Raw genomic sequence first — 25,535 nt, 5'->3', positions numbered from 1 at the left:
CAGTTTGTCAACAAAAAGATAAAGGTAACGCAGGCTGCTGCAATTTCAAATCAAGTGTCCGAAGAGCTTTCTATATGAAATGCTATATATTTTTCAATATCTTTTGGGGGTTTTATATGGATGCAATGGTGATTACATCAGCTCACAATGAGTGAGAAAGTATTGTTATAATAACCATCCATCATGAGAAAAAGCCTCACCAAAGACTACTTTTCCGATCCAAGTACTTGCACCATTTTCTGTAGTTTTTGAAAAGTTTCTTCATCACTTCATTCAATGCACGTTCATCCAACTAAGCAAAGAAGACAAATAGCATTAGTGACTTATCAGCAAACAAAAGTAAGCTGTCATCCTAAAACAGAAGACATTATCTGATATATATATCAGCGCTTCAAATTCTAAGAGTCGAACTTTTAGCCATTTTAATAAAGAATTTCAACCAAAAAACTTTTCCAGATTCTGAAAGCAAAGGAGAAGCCCTTAGGCAGATTCACTGCTTAAATCAGGCAAATTTTAACCATTAATATAGAGGCTCTCAGGAGGTACAATGGACCGGATACTGATAGCAACCATTTTGAATGCCCAAAGAGTTTCTCATCTTAGCTAGATTGCAGGTTCCTAACAGATCAACCATGTTTCTATGGGGCAATAAACCAGGTTATTAAGCAATAGTAGGACTAAGTTTCTGAACATTGTAAATGATCTAGGACACTACTAAAGATTCAATTAATGCTTTGCATTTCTGTTCAGAAATAAATTATAAGCAACTCCTCTCCCAACTCAGCAGGACATCAAAATCTAGATCCTTAGTTTAAAACTTAAGCACCTACATGAATATAAAAAACTTGTACATGTGTAGCCTACCATGAATGAAAGCAGGATAACCGCCGAGAGAGCATGCTAAGAAAACAAATAAGAATATTTTTCCCATCCAATAGCTTAATCATTTAGATGTGTGGGTCCTCCACTCAGAAGTGGAATTTTCTGATTCCTCAAGTCTGTTATTTATATTATTGGGTTTCCTTGCATTATTAGTAGCATTCTCCTTGCTCCATATGCATAAAAAACTTACATACATACATGCACAGAAATGCAAATCAATCCATATCAATCAATCAATCATCTTGCTTCCCATGATTGTGGGATTATTCCTATAATTATGGCTTGACTCTTGTACAAATTTGATTCCAGTTGTTCTATTTCCTATTTCATAGTCATTCCTAATTTGTAATTCTTCTCTTGTATATAAAAGGTGATTAACCCTACCGTGAATATATGAAAATCATTACAATTTCTACATGGTATTAGAGCCTTCATTGCTGTGATTATGCTAGGCAATTTCTCCTTTATTTGTGTCGCTGCCAGGCCTCCATCGCTGGCATTTTTCCATCTTTCCGGTTCTTTCTCGGCCTTCATAGCTGAAAGAACTCTCAGCACTTCTGTTTGTCTCTTGTCATTTGACCTAACCAAAAGACATGTCTTCAGTTTCAGCAACTAGCAACCCTAGTACAACTTTGCCTAACTGTAACACTGGTATGCCATTTGGAGCTGCTTACAGTAGTACAACTAGTGACCTCCAAAACCTGAATCCATCCTACAGATTAGATCTACAAAATTATCTGCAGTGGTCTCAAGTGGTGAGGACCTTCTTGAAGGGGAAAGGAAAACTCAATCATCTTGATGAAACTGGTCCACAACAAGACAATCCAAGATTTGCAGCATGGGCTGAGGAGGACTCTGCAATCACGTCATGGCTGTGGAATTCCATGCAGCCGGAAATCAGCTGTAACTGCATGTTCCTACTAACTACCAAGAAACTGTTTGGAAAACATATTAAAAAATGCAGGATTTGGCTTTGATGTTTGAGATCAAAACCAAAATCTCATCTACAAAACAGGCAAGTCTTTCTGTGACTGAATATTACAATATAATGAATGGCCTATGGTTAGAACTTGACCGCTATCAAAATCTGAACATGAAAGACAGCAAGGATGCCCAATTTTTGAAGGAATTCATTGAAAGAGATCGAGTATTTGAGTTTCTAGCAGGGTTAAACACAAAGTTTGACCCAGTTCGAGTTCAAATCGTTGGAAAAGAAAAGCTACCACCATTGAGCGAAGTCTTTTCCATTGCTCGAGCTAAAGAAAGCAGACGCCTAGTCATGTTGGAGTCCAAGCAAATCGAAGGATCTGCCATGGTATCAAGGAAAACTAATGAAGGAAAGTCAATTATAGGAGGACAAAACCATCGCATTAAAGCATCCAATAAGGATGGTCTTTGGTGCACGTTTTGTAAGAAGCCACACCACATCAGAGAAAACTGTTTCAAGCTTCATGGAAAAGCTAGAGTGCTTAGTAGAATTGGTGGATTCAAGGGACATGCACAACAGTCGGCTAACCTTGCCAAAATGAAAGATCAGTCACAAAATAAATCTGCCAATAGTGATGAACTCCATGGGCTGAATAAGGAAGAATCGAGAAGCTACGAGGTTTTATTCAATCCCTTTCTAGCTCTAATTCTACATGCTCTCTAGCTATTTTGGTAAATGTCTCTTTTCTCATACCTTTAATGCTAATGACAGTCCATATCATATTTCATGGATTCTCGAGTCAGGAGCAACCAATCACATGATACCATGTCCCACCTCATTTGAAACCTATAAATCTCTTTCGAGAAATAACAAGATTGTTGTTGCAAATGGTTCTCATATTCCAATTGTCGGTCAAAGCAATATTAACCTCAAAGTTCTTCATGTTCCAAAGCTATCCACCAATCTTTCGTCAATCAGCCAAATTACTAAATCTTTGAATTGCAGTGTGTAGAAATAGAATATTTTGAATATAGAATATCCTTTGTATATTTTAGAAGCTATGTATATTCTGTGTATATTCCTCTTTCTTTTTTGTTATTTTCCTTTGTATTATTCTCTTCCTTTATAAAGAGAAAAGGAGAATCAATGTATAATGTATCTTAAGAAATAGAGAAACATATTTTCTCAACCTTGTTTATACAGTGTCACTCTTTTTGACACAAATCGTATTTTATAGGGCCAAACTTTAGGGATAATGATAAGATCTGCTAAGGTTAAGGACAGACTCTACTATCTCGAGACAGCCAATAGCAACTGTGGCGCCCCCAATCCCACCTTTGGGGTGCTACCGTAACCCACAGTTACAACCACAGCCCTTGGCCAAATTTGAAGGTCAATTATGCCCCTAAAGGGCTGGAATCCAAGTTTTACCGCCTTCGCTCACCGAGAACTCAAGTCCCAAAAGAAAAATAAGCAACGGGGGGCACTTAAATGTCAGTTAAGCTACACGCTTGGAATCTCAAAAATGTTACAAAGGAATAGCACGGCCCTTCACCTGCGCCCAATGGCACTGCGTCCAACCACCGCCTTTCCCTTACTAGGTCTTGGGCTATCTGTAAGGTCAATTATGGAGGGGAGGAGTCCTCTGACTGAGTAAAGGCAATATGTAAAATAACAAATCATAGTTCATGACAAACATAGGAAAAAATTAAATGAATCATGCATGCAAGCCCGCCCACATCATCCATCCCAAACTCTTGGTGGCCCATATAATTTCCCCAGGACTCTAACACAAGCTCTATTTAATCTCCAAATCCATAGCCTCAAGCCTAGGCATTCCCCTATCATCACATGCAAGTCATGATAATATAATTTGCACAAAAACATATTAACCCTTACAGTATTAGTTTATGATGCCTTGACAATCCCCTTTGATAAAAATGTCTCCAAAGCATCAAAATCACTAGTATCATGGCTCAAAATTCCTTTAACAAAAATTAAACATAATAAAGTAAGAGCCGTGCTACAGTGCTCGAATGGTTGACGCACGGAATGACCGAACGGAATGAAGCCCGCTCGGCCAAGGTTTGACGAACTTCATCTAAGATGAAATCTGCCCAACACACTGCTATTAAAATCAAAATGAAAATAAAAATAAAAATTAATTAAAATTATAATATAAAAATTAATTTAAATTAAAATTATAATTATAACATAAAAAACAATTAAAATGAAACCCGCCCGTTCAGCTTGGGCGGACTTCATCCATGATGATGTCCGCCCGACTTTATTTGGACGCGTGTTTCGAGGTGAAGCAACAATTTTAAAGTAAGGGTGTTTTTGTCTTTTAATGCTTTTAGTCATCCTGTGCGTCAACCAATTCGAGCCAAGTAGCATTTTTCTTTAAATAGATATTACTAAAACCAACTTTCATCTAATTTCAAATCTTTCGCACTTACCTTGCTCACGTTGCCTACTCCTTTCAAATTTCTCCTTGCCTTCTACGTATTTATAGGTGATTTTTCAAGGTCCATAGTGTAATTATGGCCTAATTCCTAGCTGCAGCCTATTGCATAAATTTGGCCACAAGCTTACTATAATTTCACAATCCAAGACTTCATTCTACTCACTTAATTTTCACTTGGCTGAGATGGCTTCACGCGTTGAGAACCCGAGTTTAGTGGCAAACAACGGCAGAGGCAACTAGTAGCTGACGCGCGGCACAACAAGGCAGCATATGGCCACCATGTGGCGCTCCCAAACGACATCGTTTCACCCCAAGGTTGCTTCCAGAAAATCTGCCACTACCTCCCTCGCGATTCCAACCCACGACCTGTGGGCTGGGAACCCATCTCGTGTGGGCATGACCACTAAGCTATGAGCTCTCTCACTTATATATGCGCAAAGATTAATTTTATATTAATTCAACTCCCAATTTTCAAAATTACGCTTAGACCGAAAAATTTCCAAAACTTCCAATCATCTCCCTATAACACAATAAATTTTAATTTCTCCCATCAAATTCCTCAAACCCATAAATCACCAATAAATCATAAATAAATTATCTCAAATTAAAAAATTAATTTTTTCCAAAATATTGGGATGTTACAACAACAGTTGACCTTTTCATCACAACGTACCTCCTATCATGCTACTGCTTCCAAGAACCTACCCAAGATCTTACTACAACATAGTGACTTTGGCCATCCTCCATTTAGACTATTACAAACAATGTTTCCAACCTTATTCCATAATGTATCTCTTGAGACTTTTCATTGTGAAGTCTATGAACTTACTAAACATCACAAAATTTCTTTTCCTTAGGTTAATAAAAGGTTTGCTTTACCTTTTTCCTTAATCTATAGTGATGTGTGGGGTCCTTCAAGGGTTCGCAATTGCACGGAGGCTAGATGGTTTATTTTCTTTATTGATGATTGCACAAAAGTCACATGGATTTAACTCATGAAAGATAAATCCGAAGTTTCTACTATTATTCCCATTTTCTTGAAAGTAAAGCAAGATCGCTACGAGGCAAACAGCGTAGTTCAAAATTTTGAACCTTACCCCGAGCGCGGCGATTGGATCAACGTCGAAATCAAACAATCACATACATAATAAAGTAAATCTAACCTTTAGATTTTTAAGTCGTTTGCGGATTCAAGCCGTCCAAGTGTCCGGCCTCTAACTTGTGATACGCGGCGCGCGTCTGTTGCCAAGGAGAGCGGAATGGGAGTGCTAGCTCCTTCTCCTAACAAGGCTTATGAATGGACAGGAAAATAATTGATTTTCAACTCTTGAAAACCAACAAAATAAGAGGCATAATTTGGGCATCCCATAAAGGGGTATTTATAAAGAAGCAATCTCCTAGGGTTTTCCCAAACCCTAGGGGACATGGATTGGGCTAGCCCATTAATCCTAGTCCAACTAGAAATTAAAATTGCACAAATTCATTTATAAATATGTGGCCCAAATCTAATTCAAACCCAAATAATTAATATTTAATATTTGGCCCAAATCTTATTTAGCCCAAATATAATATTTATTATTTAATATTTGACCCAAATCTAATTTAGCTCAAATATTTAATTTAATTTAATATTTGGCCCAAATACTTTATTTAGCTCAAGTATTAAATTAAGCCCAAATTATTAAATTAAAAACTTCTTTCTAATTTAATCATTAAGTTAGAAACTACTTTCTAATTTAATCAATTGCTATTTTAGGAAACCTTTTCCTTTATGACGACCCCTCGTCATATCGACATCATTACGTCTGTTTGCTCTTTTCCTGTGAGAACCTACGACGGCACAACTTCTTGCCGAAGTGTCCCACTTAACCATACGTCCGCTTTCCTAATTTAAGCCAAGGACCGTGCCTATTGCGTATGACTCATTAGGCTCCCGAATATGTTGGCAATGTGTCGGTACGAACACATAAGACAAGATTGGCCTCTAGCAAGGCATCATGCCTACCCAATTATTCAGAAGGATTCATAATCCGCAAATAACCTTTCACGAGCATGGTTACCGTGTAATTCGATCCTCTCGTCAATGTATCCTATGCGATCTCAAGTTGGCAATGTGTTGCTTGATTATGATCACATAAGTCTTTCTTCGATTATCCAGATATCTTCACTTAATAGAAAGTGAATCAATAACTCCTTATTGATCTCTTTCACCATGGCCATGGATTTAAAGTGAATATCCACCGAAGGCGCCTTAGATACATCATCCTCTATCAAGGGATAGACGAGTCCCATCTTAGTTACGCACCCATCTCCATAAGCCTTACGATATGCCCAACGATCGCCCACGTGCAGCCTTTATCTAGGCCCATCGAAACGATGTCAAAGCATATCGGTTTTCTTATGAGATGACAGTGACAACCTCAGGTCCAAGGATTAGTTACACCCATCTCGTATAAGAATTCCATCAACATTTAACCAGAATGGATTCTCATGGCGAGTCATGTCCAGTGACATGTTCTCCAACATTGGTCACCTATGTACTTGTCTAGGCATTCTCATGCCTATGGGTGTGAGTCCCTCGTTGCTATCACATAGCAAAAACATAGCACATACAAGTCTTACCGCAATTGTCAATGTCCATTCTTGACATTGCTACGACTTGGGACATTTAATGATGTCGAGAAACTGTAATGCATCATCTCACATCTTTATAGATTAATCACAGTATACATCACATGGACTTCTATCTAGTTTCATCCGATCATTACATTAATAACAAGAAACTAATAGAACGACTTCTTGTAGAATTAAATAACTCTTTATTCAATATGAAATATGATTAAAAATGTCAGTGTACAATTTGCCCAATCTAATTGGGTCTAGAGCACCTATACTAATATTTTTGTCAAATGATCAAAAGGTAACTCAGAGTGTCTATCAAAAGGTTTTGATCGAATCATGCCAAAGATCACTTCAACTAATGTCTAAATCATTTCCTTCTAAAAGAAGGCATTATTCACGAGTTCTCTTGTGTAGACAACCCCCAACAAAATAGCGTGGCTGAAAGGAAAAATCATCACCTTTGAAATGTCACCTGAACCCTTTTATTTCAATCCTGTATACCTAAACATTTCTAGGGAGAAGCTGTGCTAATTGCAACTCATTTGATTAACTACTTACCCTCTCCATCCCTTGACAACAAGAGCCCTATTTGGCGCTTAATGAAACACTATCCACCTGTCTCAATTTCCTGAACTTTGTCCCTAAAGTTTTTGGATGCACGGCATATGTTCATATTCATCAACATAACCGTGATAAACTTGATCCTCAGGCTCTTAAATGTATCTTCCTTGGATATTCCAACACTCAAAAAGGGTGTAAATGCTATCATCCATCCTCTCACAAACTCTTTGTTTCCATGAATGTTACTTTCCATGAAGATACCCCTTTTTTCCTTTCTTCCCAACCCCATCTTTAAATAGAGCACTCTCGTAAAGATAAGGATCTCACTCCAGACACCCATTTAAATCTTTCCTCTTCTCCTTCATCTTCTCAACCGACTCATTCTTCTTCACGTCAATCACCAAAATCCCTTCCAGCACAACGTTCTACCTTATCTTCCCCTCAATCTACCATGGATGAGAATCCAGTTCACCCTCTCCATCAAAGATCTCCCCAATTCAGTCCAAAACTAAATGTGATGAACACACGGCCAAATTACAACAGCTAGCCTTGAAAGAGAAACTCTTGTTTACTCAAGAAGGAAGGAAGTTGATCCTAAACCAACAAAAATTCAAGATTCCTATTTGAATAAAGGTAATACCACTATCCCCTCTCCAATCTCTGTAGAAGAACCTAAGTCTCATGATCTCAATCTTCCCATTGTATTAAGAAAAGGCACCCAAGAATGCACAAAATACCCTATCTACCCTATATCTCAATTTGTATCTAACCATACACTATCCTCTCAATATCAAGCCTTTCTTACCTCATTCAACACTCTAGAAATCCCAAAGTTAGTTCATGCTGCATTAAAGGATAAGAATTGGACACTTGCTATGAGGGAGGAAACGAAAGCATTAGAAAAGAACAGAACTTGGGAGGTTATACATAGACCAAAGAATAAGAAACCAAGCGAATGTAAATGGGTGTTTACATTGAAATACAAATCTGATTGGACACTTGAAAGATACAAAGCAAGATTGGTAGCAAAAGGACAATAAATCTACTATTGATATTGCACACAATCTAATTCAACATGATCGTATCAAACATATAGAGATCGATAAGCATTTCATCAAAGAAAAAATTTGACAATGGCTTAATAACCACTCCTTAGATGCCAATAGAATACCAACTAGCAGATATTATAACTAAAGGTCTTCCACCAGCAAGATTTTAGGAGATTACATATAAGCTGAGAATGGTCAACATATACTCTCCAGCTTGAGGGGGAGTTGTTGGATGATAAGATAAGATGCTTGAGTTTGAAAAAGGGAGATAGGATTGTTGGAGATAAGATTTCAAGATTGGAAGGATGAGGCAGCCTAGAAGATAAGATAAGCTACCAAATTTAAAGGAATGATGCAACTTGAAAGAAGAAGATAATTCCAATTTGTTAAATATCAGTTGCTATTATTTATCTTTTAAAGTCTAAATTCGAATTTATTCATGTTTTCTAGGATATAGCAGAGATATTTTTCCTTGCATAAATACACCGTTGATTCTGCCTTTATTTGGATCCAATCTCAACCGCTCAGATTCTATAGAAATACTACAGCTCCTCGAGATTGAAAATTGCAAAAGAAAAGCGAAGAAAGAAGAGAAGGGAGGGAAGAGCGATCAGCGGAAGGGTTCTTTCGGGAGCAAGGGTTTTCATTCTCTATGTTTTCTGTTTTCGTGTAATCTTTGGTTCTTAGGGTTTGCTTCTAATCTGTATTTGGTGATTGAAAGACTATTTTGTTAAAGAACCATTGATGTACAGATTGTATGTATTGAGGGTGTAACCTTTCTCAAAATAGTGCAATGAGCTCTTCATCCGGAGCTCAACATGGACGTAGCCCTATTCTAGGGTGAACCACGGTAAAAACTTTTGTGTCTCTTTTCTCGGTTCTTTTTCCTTTGTTTGCTTGCACTTTATTTTCAGGGTAAGTCTTTGTGTGATTATCTTCTGCCGAAGTGTTTGGATTATTTGAATACTTGTGTTGCTGTGTGTTTGAGTCTTCCGCTCGTTACAACAATATTGATTTTGAAGAAGAATATGAAGAAGAGGAAGAAAATGAGGACTTTGGAAATGACCAATATACTTTAGATAATGATGATGATGATGAAGAAAAAGATCATCTTATGATTGGTGATGATTGATGTTGGATGTTATTATTGTTGTGTTTGTTTTCTTGAATTTTTTGTTTGATTATGAATTGTTTATGTTTGAATTTGATGATGAATACTTGTTAATTTATTATATTTTGTTTTTATCCTTTTAATTTTTCTATATTTTATTATATTAGATTTTTTTCTAAGTGCGCCTCGCCTTGCGCCTCGGGCTCCATGACCCCTTTGCACCTTAGTGTGTCTTGCGCCTTTAATAACTATGAAGAGTGTTGGAAATCATATCAATCAATTAATCCATACCAATCAATCAATCATCTTGCTTCCCATGATTGTGGAATTATTCCTATAATTATGGCTTGACTCTTGTACAGATTTGATTCCAATTGTTTTGCTTCCTATTTCATAGTTTCCTATTTTGTAATTATTCTCTTGTATATAAAGGGTGATTGACCCTACAATAAATATATGTAAAAATGTCAAACATGATTCCAAACTTCCCTAATAGCAATTTGGATACCAAAAATATGAAACCTTTCCCCCACTTTTACACATTTGAAGCTAACAATTGAACAAAATGGGGGAGAAGGCAGGTAGAACAGGTTTTTCTCGTGGAAAGATAGCAACCCTTCCAAATTGGCATTTCGCAGAAATCAGCCGTTTCGGCAATGCAGAAGAATAAGCAGAAAATGGAAACAACCAGTATATCAAACTAAGACCAAAAGCTTTCCTACGTGCCACCCACACTTCTTAACAGAAACAGAAACCTTGTATGCTCTGAAAAATGAACCCACCAGATAGAAGATATAAAACCAAAGCAATGAATCTGGAAAAACTTTTTGGAAAAATCAGGTGCTAAAATTAATGCAATGGAATTAATTTCAGTTCAAATTGATTTCTCAAAAAAAAAAAAAAATAGCAGTACGGATCTACAAAGAAGAAAACAATGAAAAGGAAAATTGTAGCATCCACAGAAAGGCAGCCATGCCTTTTGACTTTGGGGACAATATAGATGTTGTTGGTGGCATGTTAAATGTGATGGGAGTATAGCATATCCTCCAAGGAAGCATTTGTTTAATTAGACAAACCTTAGGTTGTTGATCCGGCTTTGGAAACTGCCGAATGTGCACATTTGCAAGTAACAGAATGAGGTGCTCCCTTTGATTTGCCACATTATCTTTCTGCAAGTTCACTAATGATGTCAACATGCATGGACACGAGGAACAATCAAAATAGTTTTCAAATCAATATGTTCAAATAGATTTTTAAATTATACCACAATAGATGTCATAAACAATATGCAACATAAAAAAAAGTTATTAACCTGGAAACCAAACATTGCTTGAAGCCAATCTAAGATGTCTTCATCTTTCTTCTTCTTATAGTCCCTTGGCCATGGAAGACCCCTAGTATTACGAAGAGCTAAAAGAGCAGCTTGAATCTACAAATTAACCAAAATACGTACTTCTAACCATTCTCAGAAAAAGATTCAAGCAAAAGAAAAAGAAAGCATCTGCATTTCAAACCATTAACAACTGCAAACAAACCTCTGAATATCTCATAATTGCCTGATTTGCACTATCAGGATCAAGAGGAAGAATATTATAAGGAACATAGATCTGAGTCTTCTCTGCAACTTCATCATGAGTTTTCAATATCTGCACAAGGTGAATTATTATGCAAGTGCAAATCTCCTACTTGAAATCACTATTCTCAGGCAACTGCTATCTATATGGTCATTTAAGCATTGCCTTTTCAAGAAACCAGCATAGGAAATACCACCTAATATAAGAAATTTTCAGTTAACTTCACCAACAACAAGAAATGCTTCAAAGAACAAGGAATAATGGGTTGAGTAATCACCTCACGATCAACTTCCACAGCCTGGGTTTGATTGACAGCCTTCAGGACCTCAAAGAGGACATTAGCAGTTTGGTATGCTTTTGTCAGCTGTGCACTACCAATAAGAAAATTTTGACCAGTCATAACATAATAATAGAATAGCAAGTTCTAAGCCTGTTGCCTAGAGTTCCTTTATGCCCTTCAGAAAACTCACCGGTCAGCTTTATCAGTAGCATTTTGCAATGCTTGAATATATTTTTTGTAGTAATGCTGATAAAAGCTTTGCATCTCACGCGCATCACTTTTTTTAACTCTTCCCATCAGCGTTGGATCATTCTCCTGAGAAAATTTAAAGAAAGACCATTAAAAAATGGGAGAATAATAATTATTAAGAAGTTCACAAAATAATACTCTTTTAAGTTGGAAGCATCTTCAACAAATGGGAACCAATGTAAAGCAATGTCCTTTAAGTTTGACAATGAAATTCTTAAAACTATGGTGAAACGTAATTTTGGAGGTCTTCAAAAGACATTGTCATCTCATTAATGGATTGTCTTATTGTCATGACCCCAAGTATATAATAGTACTTTAGCAAGTAGTTATTTTGTTATTTTAGTTGTTATAGTTTCTTCTTTACTTTGTAACATAAATACTTACCTAGGAGTAGTAGCTATATAAAGCTACTAGAGCTGTAAAGAAATGATCATTGTGAAAGATATTAAATTGATACTTCTGATTCTCTCTCTACATTCTCTCCCCCTCAGATCTTACTACTCATCCTCTCTCAACTTCTCTGATCTCTCTCTCTCTTTCTTTGTTCTGTCTGATATTCTTCCCTAATTCTTACTGTATTTCCTCCTCTTTCAGTCTAATTCCCCCCAATTTCTTCCAAATTCCTATTCAAATCCTAGGCAAACCCTAGGATCGTGTCTAGTGGTATCAGAGCCGATGACTCTCGGCTGTGAGTTCAGAAGTTTCATAGTTGTTCTGATCTGATTTTGAAGGAATCAAAGCAAGATTCTGAGCAAAGCAAATCGATCATTGGAAACAAATTCCAACGATGATTCTTGGCTTGATAGGCGATCGTTTCCGATCCAATTCTAAAGGAATCAAAGACAAATCATAACTAAAAGAGAGCAAACCAGTTCTCGGCTCAAAATTGAAGGTGTACAGAGTTGATTAAGTCCGGAACGTGGTGGAGTCAGGCAATCCAAAGTTGGAATTGAAAGACGAAGCAGCGTCAGGCGGCTTTCGACCAGAACTCTAGCAATACTTGTTTAACATTTGAAGATAAAGCAAGCCATGTGAGTTCAATAGTGATTCTGAGAAGATTGCAGCAAAGCAGTGGTCCTCCGGCCATTGGATGGTGATTGGGAGAGACATAGATGTTAAAGGCGCGCCTAGGCGCAAGGTGCCAGTTCAGCACCTCACATGGGCCGAGGCGAGGCAATTTCAATGAGGCCCTCGCCTTGCACAGTGAGGCATCGGGGTGTGAGGCGCGCCTCATGAAACCTAGGTTTTATTTAAAACTTGGGCAGCCCAATTCGCTCCTCACTCCATCTTCCTCCCGACTCCAGTCGTGCCCGCTGCCTCTCTTCCTCTCCTCTCCAGCTCGCCCAATCTTCCTCTTCCTCTCCTCTCCAGCTGCACCCGCCTCCTCTCTTCCTCTCCTCTCCAGCCGCCCCCGATCTTCCTCTTCCTTTCCTCTCCAACCATGCCCCACCTCCTCTCTTCTTCTCTTCTCTCCTCTGCTCACGCTCTTCTCCTCTCTTCCTCTCCTTTCTTTTCAAGCTGTCAAGTAGCCCACTGCCCACCGAAACCAGCTGCCATTCTCGATTCCAGCCTCCCCTCTTCTCGGTTCCAACCTACTCTCGTGAGTTCCTTATTTGTTTTATTTGATTATTTCTTGCCTACTTGCTTAATTTCTCTTGCTGGTTGCTGCTCTCTCTTTATACAGTTGTTGTTTTCTTGTTGATTGGAGAATTTTGTGAAAGTTGGAACTGTGTTGTAACAGCCCAGTTAATGTCGTCGACAACTTCCAAAACTGACCCGGCATAGAATTACTTTGAAGCAGACCCTAATGATAGAAATACCGCCACATGTAAATTTTGTCGTAAAGTAACAAAAGGTTGCATATTTCAAGCAAAACAACATCTTGTAGGTGGTTTTAGGAACACTAAAGCTTGTCCAAAATGTCATCCATCAGTAAAACAAGAGATTTGAGAGTATATGCAAAAGAAGAAGAATGATAGGGATGAGCGAAATATGGCACCGTTAGATGATGATTTTCAATTTGGTGAAGGATATGATGATGAGGAGGAGCCGCCACAAAGGAGAAAAAGACCCAATGTATCTACTGAAAGTGGAAGTGGTACTGGTAGTGTTGGTAGTGTTTAAGGGCCAACACAAAAGGGTCCACTTGATGTTTTTCTTAAAGATCTAGAAGTTAATGTGTTGAAAAGCAAGAGCAAAGGAAGGCAAACAAGGTTGGGTGAGAATGATTTTGCAAAAAAGCTCGAGTATGAAGAAGCTTTGCACAATGGATGTATGATGCAGGCATTCCATTCAATGTAGTGACATATAACAGTTTTAAAGTCTTTATAGAAGCAGTTGGTCAGTATGGTCCGGGTGTGAAGCCGCCTAATTACCATGAAGTCAAGGTTTCCCTTCTCAAACAAGAGATGGCCACTCGTACAATGATGAAAGACCATGAAGAGGCATGGGTCAAATATGGATGTTTCATTTTGTCAGATGGCTAGAAAGACAAGAGGGAAAGGACGTTGATTAACTTTTTAGTCAATTCTCCTAAAGGAAGTATGTTTTTGGAGTCTATTGATGGTTCCAACTATTCAAAGACTAGGGAAAAGATGTTTCAATTATTAAGTAAATGTGTGGAAAACATTGGAGTAAGAAATGTGGTGCAAGTAGTCACCGATAGTGCTTCAAAAAATATTTTAGCAAGTATGAAATTCATTTTTGTAATTTGTATTATGTTTATAAATAGAACAATTTGAATATTCATTAGATATTTATTATTTATTAATATCTTGTTAATTTCACTCTAAATAATAATAGGAAGATTTTTTGAGGCAAAATATCATACGTTGTTTTGGACACCATGTGCAGCGCACTGCTTGGATTTAATGTTGGAAGATATTTTCAAGTTGTCTAATATGAAGAAGACATTTGAGAGAGCTATTATGGTGAATAGCTACATCTATACTCGTTCAGGTATAGTAAACATGCTTAGGAGGTTTACTGACAAGAAAGAGTTGTTGAGCCCTGCAAAAACACAGTTTGCAACTGCCTTTATCACCTTGGGCCGGATGCATAGTTTGAAAAGCAACCTTAGAAGGATATTTACCTCTGAGAAATGGATGACAAGCAAGTGGGTAAAAGAAGTGGGGGCTGAAAAGGTTGTAGAAGTGATTTTGATGCCTTCATTTTGGAACAATGTTGTATATGCTTTATAGGTGGCCAGTCCACTGGTGCGTATACTGCGCTTAGTGGACAGTGAGAAGAAACCGGTTATGGGATACATATATGAGGCCATAGATAAGGCCAAAGAAGCGATTGCTAACTCTTTTAATGGAGATGAAAAGAAGTATGCACCTATTTTTCAGATCATTGATAATCGATGGGATGTTCAGCTTCATCGCCCCCTACACGCTACTAGTTGGTACTTGAATTCAGAATATTTCTACAAGACTGAACGTATAGATCCAGAGATCATGATTGGCTTATATGAATGCATTAGAAAGTTAAATCTAGATGTAAAGGTTCAAGACCAAATTGATGATGAGCTTTCAATGTATAACAAGGCAGATGGGTTCTTTGGAAACTATATGGCTATTAGAAAGAGAGCTGAGAAATCACCCAAGTATACAGATATATATATTACATTATATATAAAATCATTCTAGATAATAGATAATAATTAACCCATGAATTTTATTGGACAACTGAATGGTGGGCTTCATATGGAATGTCAACACGCACATTGCAAAATTTTGCAATTAAAATTCTTAGCTTGACTTGTAGTTCATCTGGGTGTGAACATAATTAGAGTGTGTTTGAAAATGTAAGTGCATTGTATATATAACACTTAAAATTTTTATTAGTAGTTAGTTTGTTTCATGTAGCTTATTCTTAGTATGTGTTTGCATAAATTGTTGCAGCTTCATACTAAACAGAGAAATAGGCTTGATCAACTTCGTTTAAACGACTTGGTGTTTGTGAAATACAATAGAGCATTGAGGCGTCGGTATCAAATGCGTGATTCCATTAACCCTATCATATTGACCCACATTGATGAAAGCAATGAATGGTTGACTAGAAAGCTTGATCAGGAGAATGATAAAGATGATGAAATTATTTTTTCAGATGACGTTGGGGATGAGTTGACATGGATTAATGTCGCGGCAGCTGCAGGAATTGGAGAGCCTAGTTATCGATTTAAAATTAAACAAACTCGATCACAATCAGGTTCAACTTCGACTTCAACTTCAAAGCGACGAGTAACTCAAGAGATTGAAGAGGAGGAGGAAAGTGAGACAGAGACCGAAGATGATGAAGACCTGGAAGAGGGAGAAGAAGATGAAGGGGTGATTGAAGGGGATGATGAAGATATTGACCTTGATGTTGATAATCTCCTTGATGATGATTGATTAAAACTTCTTTATTGATTGTGAACTTGTAGTGTTTATGTGTTTGTTTAGAACTTTGCATGATGATCGATACTTGTTTGAGTTTGAGACTTTGAGTTTGACTTTAATGACGTTTCTAATTTAGAATTTGCATGATGAATGAATCAACATTGATGTTGTTAGTTTAGAATTTGAAGATGATGAATCATGAATGATATGCATGTGTTATTATTGATAATTTAACAGTTGTTTATGATTTTACAAGATTTTGAGTTTTTTTTTTCTAAAAGATGTGCCTCGCTTCACAAAGGCACGCCTCAGGCTCCAGGACCCTTTGCACCTCGATGTGCCTATCGCCTTTCAAAACTATGGGGAGAGATGAAGGTGCCAATTACGGCGAGAAAGGAAGGTGCAAAGTGGAAGAAGGTATGGGGCAATCTTGAATTCACGATGATTGCGGGTAGATAGCGAACAATTGTAGGGATTCCAACAATTGGTTTGGATTGGGGTGTGGGTCCTGGCCGTTGTCAGTCTTGATTGGCAATGAGTGCAACGATTCTCAAGCTGTTAGTTTTTGTCAACTATTAAATTCCGTCGTCAATCTAGCAGAACAGAGCGGTGAACTCAGGCAAGCTACCAGAAGGAAGCTACAACAATTCTAGTTGTAACAAAGGCAGACTAGGCTTACCGAATTCAAGTTTCAGTGAATTTAGGTTGCTGATGTTAGGAGGCGGTTCCAGTGAAGTTAATTTCATAACAGGCAAAGCATAATCAAATCAATTATCAAGAGGTTGTTTTGAAGGTGAATTTTCAAAGGAATTGGTCTGTGGACATGGAATACAGGTTCGAGACAGAATTCGCTAAATTCAATCAATGGATGGACGACTTACTGGATCTAATGCCACAGGTCTTTCAAGTTAGAAGACCAACAGATCTATATTCAAGATCCACTATAAAACAAATCCCAACAAGAAAAGTGGCAAAGAAGAAGAGGAAATCTAATATAGAAGGAAGAGATTGGATGAAAAATAATGGCTAGTCATTATAAGTTCTTGGGGACAAGAACTCTCTCTAGAAGGGGGGAATTGTCATGACCCCCCAAGGATATAATAGTACTTTAGCAAGTAGTTATTTTGTTATTTTAATTGTTATTGTTTCTCTTTACTTTGTAACAGAAATACTTACCTAGGAGTAGTAGCTATATAAAGCTACTAGAGCTGTAAAGAAATGATCATTGTGGAAGATATCAAATTGCGACTTCTGATTCTCTCTCTACATTCTCTCCCTCTCAGATCTTACTACTCTTCCTCTCTCTCTTTTTCTCTATTATGTCCGATATTCTTCCCCAATTCTTGCTGTATTTGCTCCTCTTTCAGTCTAATTCCCTCCAATTTCTTCCAAATTCCTATTCAAACGCTAGGATCGTGTCACTTCTGTCACCTCAAATGCTGTCCAATTTATAGACATAAAAAAATAAGGGTTGAGAATCATTTTGCCCAATTAAGATATTAATGTCCATGTCAACTTGTTCAGAAGGGGTACTGGTCCCCCACCCCACAAATCACATCAACATTAACCGCACATTATCCTAACCACCTTAAGGTTGGTAGGACGACATTCATAATGTCAATTTTCTAGCCCCTATATAGCTGCACCTTATACAAACTCACACACAAGAACAATGTGGCAAAATTTTACACCAGATGCCCTTACCTAACACAACCCTCTAGCAAGGGAATGATGAGATAAAGTTTTAACGCCATCTTTATAAGGAAAAGTTTCACGAGATGGTGGTAAATAATGATAATTGATCATCATATTCCATCACATAGTTGATATGCTAAAAGTAACTTGTATAACATCGAAACATGATTTTGCTCCCCCACACCCCCCCCCCCCAAAAAAAAAAAAATTATTTTAACCCTCTCTCTAACCTTTGTCTTTAGCACAATTATATTGGACCCTCTTGTAGGAAAAAATCATCCAACAGATCCTAGTATCCATCATGAATTTTCATTTAAATAGAAAACTACGTTGAATTGAGATCTAACTATTGTAAACCACCAACAAAATGCAAAGTGGAAGAACAAAAAAATCTAAGAGATGGGAAAGACTAAAGAAGAAGATAGAAACAAATAGAGAGAGAGAAAGAGATAACAAAGACTAAAATGTTGGGAGTATATTGTGAACTAAACCTAAACTGAAGGGTGGCTAGTGTAAATTGCCAAAAATAAAATATTTAGAAAATCAAGTCCTAAGGAAAATAAACCCCCACATCATCATGCATATGTGGGCCTCCATATAAACCATTTCTTCAAAGTTCCAGAGGAAAAATCTTGTGTAGATTTTCATGGAAAAACACTACGTAAAAGGCACAATATGATGCAAACCATTCCTAGAAAGGGAAAAATACACCATGTTTTTTGCCTAGACCATTTGAGCAACAATAAGGAGATAAAAGGTCCCCGACTTCATCACTAGATAAATGCATAAAGTGTAGATCTATAAGTGCATAGTCACACTTTTACAACAAGCATAGTTTCTATAAATTAAGTGAACTAATGTAGTCAGAAAGATGCTCAAAACACAAGTCAAAACCTATTAAAGCTTACTCTTTCCAAGCGTTGAAGAAGCGCAGTTTTAAATTGTCGAACACCACGTCCACTAGAAGTGGGATCCAAACGATGAGCTTTCTCAAAGGCATAGAATCGACCTACAAGCAAAATATGAATGTTATGTTGGAAGATAAAGTAACACATGGTAACAGGCCAAAAACAACAAAGAAAAAATCAGTAATAAACAAATAACAAATTCACTGTTTGAACAAAGAAATAATAAGACAAGTTTTCGTGAGAGAGAAAAGAGGCTTCAAAATGTCAATCCTTCCCCATTCAATAGTTAGTCTTTTTAGTATCATAAGAGTTCAGTCTAGATTTTAACTTTCATGTAATATTGAGAAAAACCTAGAGATAACTACTTTTCCCCATTTTCTCAAGTTACAAGTCAGCCTCAAGGTGCATTGACTTTTTAACAATTCATTGAGTTCAATCTCATCATATTTGGGAAACATTCACATGGTTTAGTTTTCATGTAAAGGGAACTAGAACCTGAGAAATGGTACAAGTCCCCTTTAAAGCAAATTAGGGGGAGACAAGAGTAATCTTAGGGCAAAGGAGCAAATAAGAAATGATACAAGTCCCCTCTCTAAAACAAACTTGGGTGAAAGTAGAGTAACCTCAGGACAAAGGGGCAAGAAGCAATGGCAAAACCCCAATTGGGTAACATTTTCGAGAATCGATACTATTAGTCTAGCACTACTAGAATAGTTAAGACTAGAATGATAAATCAAGATTTAATTCCGCCTAGGGTATCAAGCCTTAATCTCACTAGGTAGGGCCAACTACATGAATTGTAGTTTTCCAAACATTTTATCTATAGTTATATCTTCTACAAAGTTCGTATAATTTATATCATACTCATGAGTCTCTCACCAATTTTTTTCAATCTTTCCTCTACCTCTTTTGTTTTAGCTTTATTCCACTTCAACCACCCTTATAAGAGCCTTTACATCTCCTTGTATAACCACCATTTTAACCACATCTTACACTGTTGTTACGTACCCTTGGAAGGAGTCATCCCAAAGGAAGTTAGCTATCCCTTTTGAGCAAAATTTTCTTAGGACTAGAGCACCCTCTCCTAAATAGTTGTTCATCATTCATCCAGGACTAGCTTCCCAATTTTGCGTGGTTTCCCCCGATCAAGCTTCACTCCCGAGAGGAACCTTGGGAGACATGTTCCCCGCCTGCATTTCCCCCGCCCCACGACAGTGTGGCCCACCTGTTCCAACCCCACCTCCTTCTGGGGTCCTTCCTCACCCCGGGGGGAGGGCGGGTGGTTCTCCCCAAGGCCCTTCCGAGCTTAACCCAAACCTAGGACCGCGCCATGTGCAGTGGGAGAAGAACCTCGCTTTCATGGGGAAATGCATCGCACCCCCACACGTGCACGTCACATGTCTCTGTCACCAACCAACAAGTTTAAATACCCATCAACCCCTCCATTTTATGGGCTCTTCCCCCACCTTGGGAGGCTCTTTCAGACTTTTGAGTCTGTCATGCCTTGATCTCTGGAAATAACCAAGTGTCCTATCTAGAGATCACTCGAATCCACGTGTGCAAGCACATCATTCGTAATCACCCCTAGATACACTACTACATCATCACATACTATATTCTGCTTCATCATCGTCATGACCCCGTTTGACTTAAGCATCAGAAGGCCCACGCGAGAAAAATCCACACGTGCCTTCTAACTATCTTTGGTCTTACAAGATCTCTGCTTCCATATCTGCATCGAAGGTGGGGAAACCTCTCCTTGCATGGCATCATCATCCCTGCCTACCGGCACCACACTTACTTTCCCAAACAACGGATCAAGATTTTCTCCCTGCTTCCCCCCGTACCAGTATCCTCACAAGGCAAGCCTCATCGTTCACCAGGTTCTTCTGACTACTCGCTAAGTTTCCCCATGAAAAACAAATTTTAATTATTGTATTCCAGCAACAACACACATCTTATCTTCATAGGGGCCACTGTGACCTTATCAATATAACTTCACTACATTCACATTTTGCATATGTTAGTGCTTTACTAACCAACATTATGTGCCATACAATGAAGATGGTTTTATAACTTCCTTATGAAGTTTTCCATTTAGTTTTAATAGATCTTACTATCACATAAAACGTCAAATGCATTCTTCCATTTTAACCATTCAACCTTAATTATATGAATAACATCCTCATTAATCTCTCGATCTTTTTGGTTGATTAATCTAAGATACTAAACTAATAATATCTTAATACTACCTGATCTTCAATCCTTACCATAATATCATCTACACTTATATTTTTATTAAACTTACATTCCATATATTCTATAGTTAATCAATTTAACTTAAAGCCAAGTGTACATCCATATCTTGATCTCATTAAAAGGATAACACCAGCCTAAAACATAACAAGATAAGATAATAAGATAAAACCTAACCTAAATATAATATCTAAAATCAAAATAGGAAACCCATCAAAATATGCCTAACATGTTTTCAATAACTTGTGTATAAATAATTTGAATTCCTTTCTCCTCTAGGGACTTTTTCATAAGCTTTTTCCAAGTTTATAAACACCATATGTAAAATATTTTTGTTTATATATATGTACATATATCTTTCCATCAAACTCCTTAACAAGAATATAACTTCCCTCGTTGTTCTATCAGCCATGAAGCCAATTTGGCTTGCAAACACCTAATTTCTCTACTTAACCTTAATCCAACCACTTCTCCCAAAGATTCATAATATGGTTCGTTAACTTGATTCAATTTCAATTTTAGAAACATTAGTAGTTGAGGCACCATGTGAAGGGGTGTGGTCCATGCAATAAAAGCTGACACATTAGATGTTGTTGGGTTCACTTACTACAAAGACCAATGCTTGGAGAGCATACAAAAAGCATAGCAATGTACAAAGGCACAAGAAGTTTTCTAGTGGCTAAAACACAAAACAAGAAAAGTCGAACAACACTAGATAATAAAGCATAATCAATGTCACCATCTATGAAGGATATTTAACCAGCTAATTGCAACCTATAATAGGTTTTCCCGTCATCACAACAATAAACCTTCCTTAAGGAGGCATAACCATTATTAAAAAAGAAATCAGAAAAGGTGAAACATTGACCACCTTATATATCCACCGCCCTATGCTTAAACACAAAAACTGAAAATCTTCAAGTGCAAAGCAGTCTTGAAAAATGATGAGAAATTGGAATTGTTAAATTTAATTTTTCATATTTATGTTTTATTTAAGTTTCAGATTTCAAGTAAGGTTTCCATGTGCGAATTGGTTTTACAATATCAACTATGCAATGGAACACAATCATATCACTTATCTCCATTCAACTCCATTGTATAAAACTTTTTTATATGAAGATGGTGTTGAAACTTTATCTCATCATTCCCTTGCTAAAGGGTTGCATTAGGAAGGGCATCCAAGGTAAAATTTTGACTTCTAAAAGTTATAGCAAGGTTCAATTAGATTTTAGCTTTGTTTTAGTATTATTTCATCAAAGAGATGATTTATCTTTAACCTATAAAAAGGAAATGTGGATGTAATCAAGGTCATTGATTTTGGAATGATAATTGAGGTTTCTTCCCTATTGAACTCTTTCCCTCTCTACTCCTCATTCTTCTTCCTCCCTAATTCTCTTCTCCCCTTCCCCAACTTTTGCCATTTCTCTTTGTTGCGTCGCATCAACTTTGGTATTAGAGCAAACAACGATCCATAACTTCCATCAAACATTTAGGTCAAGAGCAAATTAAAATCAAGAACTTCCTTGGATTACAATAAATGGGAGGACTATTCTAGCTTAGCATAAGTAACCTAAGATTCCTCAAAATTCATACACTAAAAAACCACTAGCTTTTGTGCATCTATCAGGTTGGATTGACTTTCTATCAATAATGCCCTTTCATCCAAGTGATTCCAATGCTTCTTTCCTGTTTGATCAAGTGGCACTAAGAAACCATTGTGTTACATAAACCTAGACATGCATGCATGCAGTAGAATCTTTAGACAAGGGCATACATGCTAAAGCTGAATTTTGAACGTCGGTCGCTGATTCAACTATTATTATCTTTATAGATTCTTGCAGAAACAACAGAAGAAAGGAAGAATAAATCCAATTGGTTGAACAATTAATCCATTGTTATGCCAAACGTCATTTTGAAATTCAGTGGCTCCGATGATCCCTGATTCAGAAGGTTAATAAAGTTCTGCAGCTATTTTTAACAGAATCACCTTCTTAACTGCTCAAAAGAGGACCATAGGAACAATAATAAAGATTGAAGAAAGAGGTTGTTTCATATATGACAATTAGCAAAACCGTGAGGAGTTTAAATTTGAAAGAAACTATCAATCAGCAAGAACAGACTTAAATGGTTCAAAAGCAAGAAACATTAGAATTCATTCACAAAAAAAGTAATTAGTCCTGAAAACTCGCCCTCCAATTCAATCCACCATCTAAATCACCATGCATCAGCAGTCAGACAATGAACAGTGCATACACTTAGCCGCACAACCAAAGTTCAGTTACACTTTCTCAGAGTACTTATATGCCTCCCGAAAGTGAAAAATTAACTCAACTTTTGGTTAGACAAGCAAGAAAATCACTTGCAAAACGCAAATGAATGCTTGTCCAAGACTAACAAAATATGGCAATTAAAAGGCTGTAAACATTCAGCAAAAGAAGAAAAGACCGTAAATAATAATGAGAGAGAAGAACGTACAGAGATAAGCGACCCTGGGGTTGGCTTTTTCAACTTCATTGGCAACACGCAGAATGGGAGCAATCTGTACAAGAGACGAGGGCACCACCTCACTATCGAATATCGATTCCCCTAGATTGCCAGCAGTCTGAGTCCGCATGATCCGCCGCTGCGTCTGCGACGGCGGCTGATCGGACCCTCCTCTCGACGAGGACGACATTTTCACTCCACTCTCTGCTCAATACCACCTCAAAACCGCTATGCTCTCCTCCTCTCTCTGTTTAACCAAAAAAAAAAAAAAAATCAAATCCCATTTCAAAACCCTAACTAGCACACGCACCAAATCATCGAAAACACATCAAAAGGAGAAACCGAGAAGAAAGAGAAAAGGTAAAAATGTACAACAGTGGCAGCAATGGAAAGAACAAAAAACCTGTTGAGATTAAGAATCAAAGCTGGAGGAAAAAAGCAGCAGACAAGGAGATAGAGTTGAAATAGTGAGCAGAGCACGCATAGCAATAATGGAAGCAAAATGGAGTACGAAAATGGAGAAAAAGATTGAGCACATTGCAGGATATGAAGTTGCTTACAGTTAGTCGTGGTTTGACAAACCCTAGCGAGAGAGAGAGAGAGAGAGAGAGAGAATGAGAAATGAGTCTTTGGCTTGGCTGCTCCACTCTTTTGATTAGCAGGAAGGAAAGGAAGCAAAAGGGGAAAAGCAGTAGCAGGGACGAAGAACGTGGGAATCTGAGGCGGGGGAAAGTTGTACTGAATCTTGGATTTTACTGGTGCTGGCTGGTGCGTGACGGTGAGTGAGTGAGTGGGTCCTCTCCTGCTAGCCTGTCCTTGTCAAATCCATTCCGCCACTCTAATTTATTTAAAATCCCCCGCTCCCTTTCGGTGTTAGCTTTGCTTTTTCTTTTTCAAATTTCAATAATAAATGTCAATCATGTTACCATTGCTTTTTCTTTCATAAATTTCAATAATAATAAATAGAAAACACTCGTAGCGTTATAAAAGACTTTGAAGAATCACTATCTAGATGATATTCTTGGATGCCTAAGCTATGTTTAGATACCATGTACCATTGCTTTTCTCTCATAAAAAAAAAAAAAAGGAGGGTATATAATTTTTTTTATTTTTAATGGTACTATTATTTTGCTAGTAAAGTATCAAATTACTCATTATATTTAAAAAATAATAAAATAAGCTATTGAATTTTAAAAAATCGGGTCACATTTAACTATTACAAAAAATGATATTTGATGACAATATTAGGTTAGGTACTTTATTTTAACTCATGAATCAAATTATTTGTTTTATTTTTAAAATATCTAAATAAATTATTATATTTTGTGACTATATCAGTTTCATCAAATAAATCTTAAATTAGTATTTTTTATAATATCTGATCAAATTTGTTAGGTACGAATAAAAATGTCATATCTAAAATTATGTGTTGGGAAAGTATAAAAAAAAGAATTTTTTGTACACAAAAGAATTTAACTTTTTGCCGCACAAAATAGAAAAAGAGAGTCAGAATTTATACCAAAATTATCTTTTGTTAAAGTGATTTTAGCTTCTTTTGATAAGATAATGATTTTTCAAGCTTTTACTACTTATTATTGAAATTTAAGTATGAAAAAGCAAAGCTAATACAAAAAGCAGGAATTTGAAAAAATGAGTGGCATGATGGTAATATGAGGGAATGCATTGAATTGTACGGTGAAAAACACCAGGGCACGCACACTAACTGTTTAAAAGAATCTTCTTAATTTCTCCATTTGATGGGTCTAGAGTTTTGAAATGGGATTTGATTTTTTCTTTGTTAAACAAGGAGAGAAAGAGAGCATAGGTAAGTAAAAAACTAATCGTACCACAAAAAAAAAAGTTAAAATCACTTTAGTAAAAGGTAATTTTGATATAAATTTTAATTATTTTTTTCTTTTGTATGGTAAGAAGTTAAATTTTATTGTTATTGTTGTTTGATTATAACAATTAAAATTTATTTATTTTGAGAAAATTTTAGCAAGAAGTCGACGAGATTTAGTGCAAGACAACGTTGTTCGGAAAAGTGTCAAAGAGGCTCGATCTACTATCTAGGAGGAAACAGTATG

General features: G+C 36.9%; 1 protein-coding gene across 2 annotated transcripts in view; it reads right to left on the bottom strand.

Moving 5' to 3' along the window:
* LOC127804145 (callose synthase 3-like) overlaps positions 1 to 24,177 on the bottom strand; it is a 97,217-nt gene extending 73,040 nt beyond the window's left edge. The window contains exons 1-9 of one of the 2 annotated variants that reach the window (XM_052340932.1): positions 24,009 to 24,177; positions 23,440 to 23,695; positions 18,709 to 18,809; positions 11,665 to 11,789; positions 11,472 to 11,565; positions 11,156 to 11,266; positions 10,933 to 11,049; positions 10,697 to 10,789; positions 201 to 292 (exon numbers count right to left, since the gene is read on the bottom strand). In XM_052340932.1, the coding sequence (XP_052196892.1) occupies positions 201 to 292; positions 10,697 to 10,789; positions 10,933 to 11,049; positions 11,156 to 11,266; positions 11,472 to 11,565; positions 11,665 to 11,789; positions 18,709 to 18,809; positions 23,440 to 23,638 (932 nt within the window). In that variant the 5' untranslated portion in view covers positions 23,639 to 23,695; positions 24,009 to 24,177. The other variant, XM_052340940.1, reaches the window with a different exon arrangement.
* Positions 24,178 to 25,535: the final 1,358 nt, after the last annotated feature.

This window comes from Diospyros lotus, chromosome 1, assembly GCF_014633365.1.
Source record: "Diospyros lotus cultivar Yz01 chromosome 1, ASM1463336v1, whole genome shotgun sequence".
NCBI lineage: Eukaryota > Viridiplantae > Streptophyta > Magnoliopsida > Ericales > Ebenaceae > Diospyros > Diospyros lotus.
This window is presented reverse-complemented; position numbering and strand designations above follow the sequence as displayed.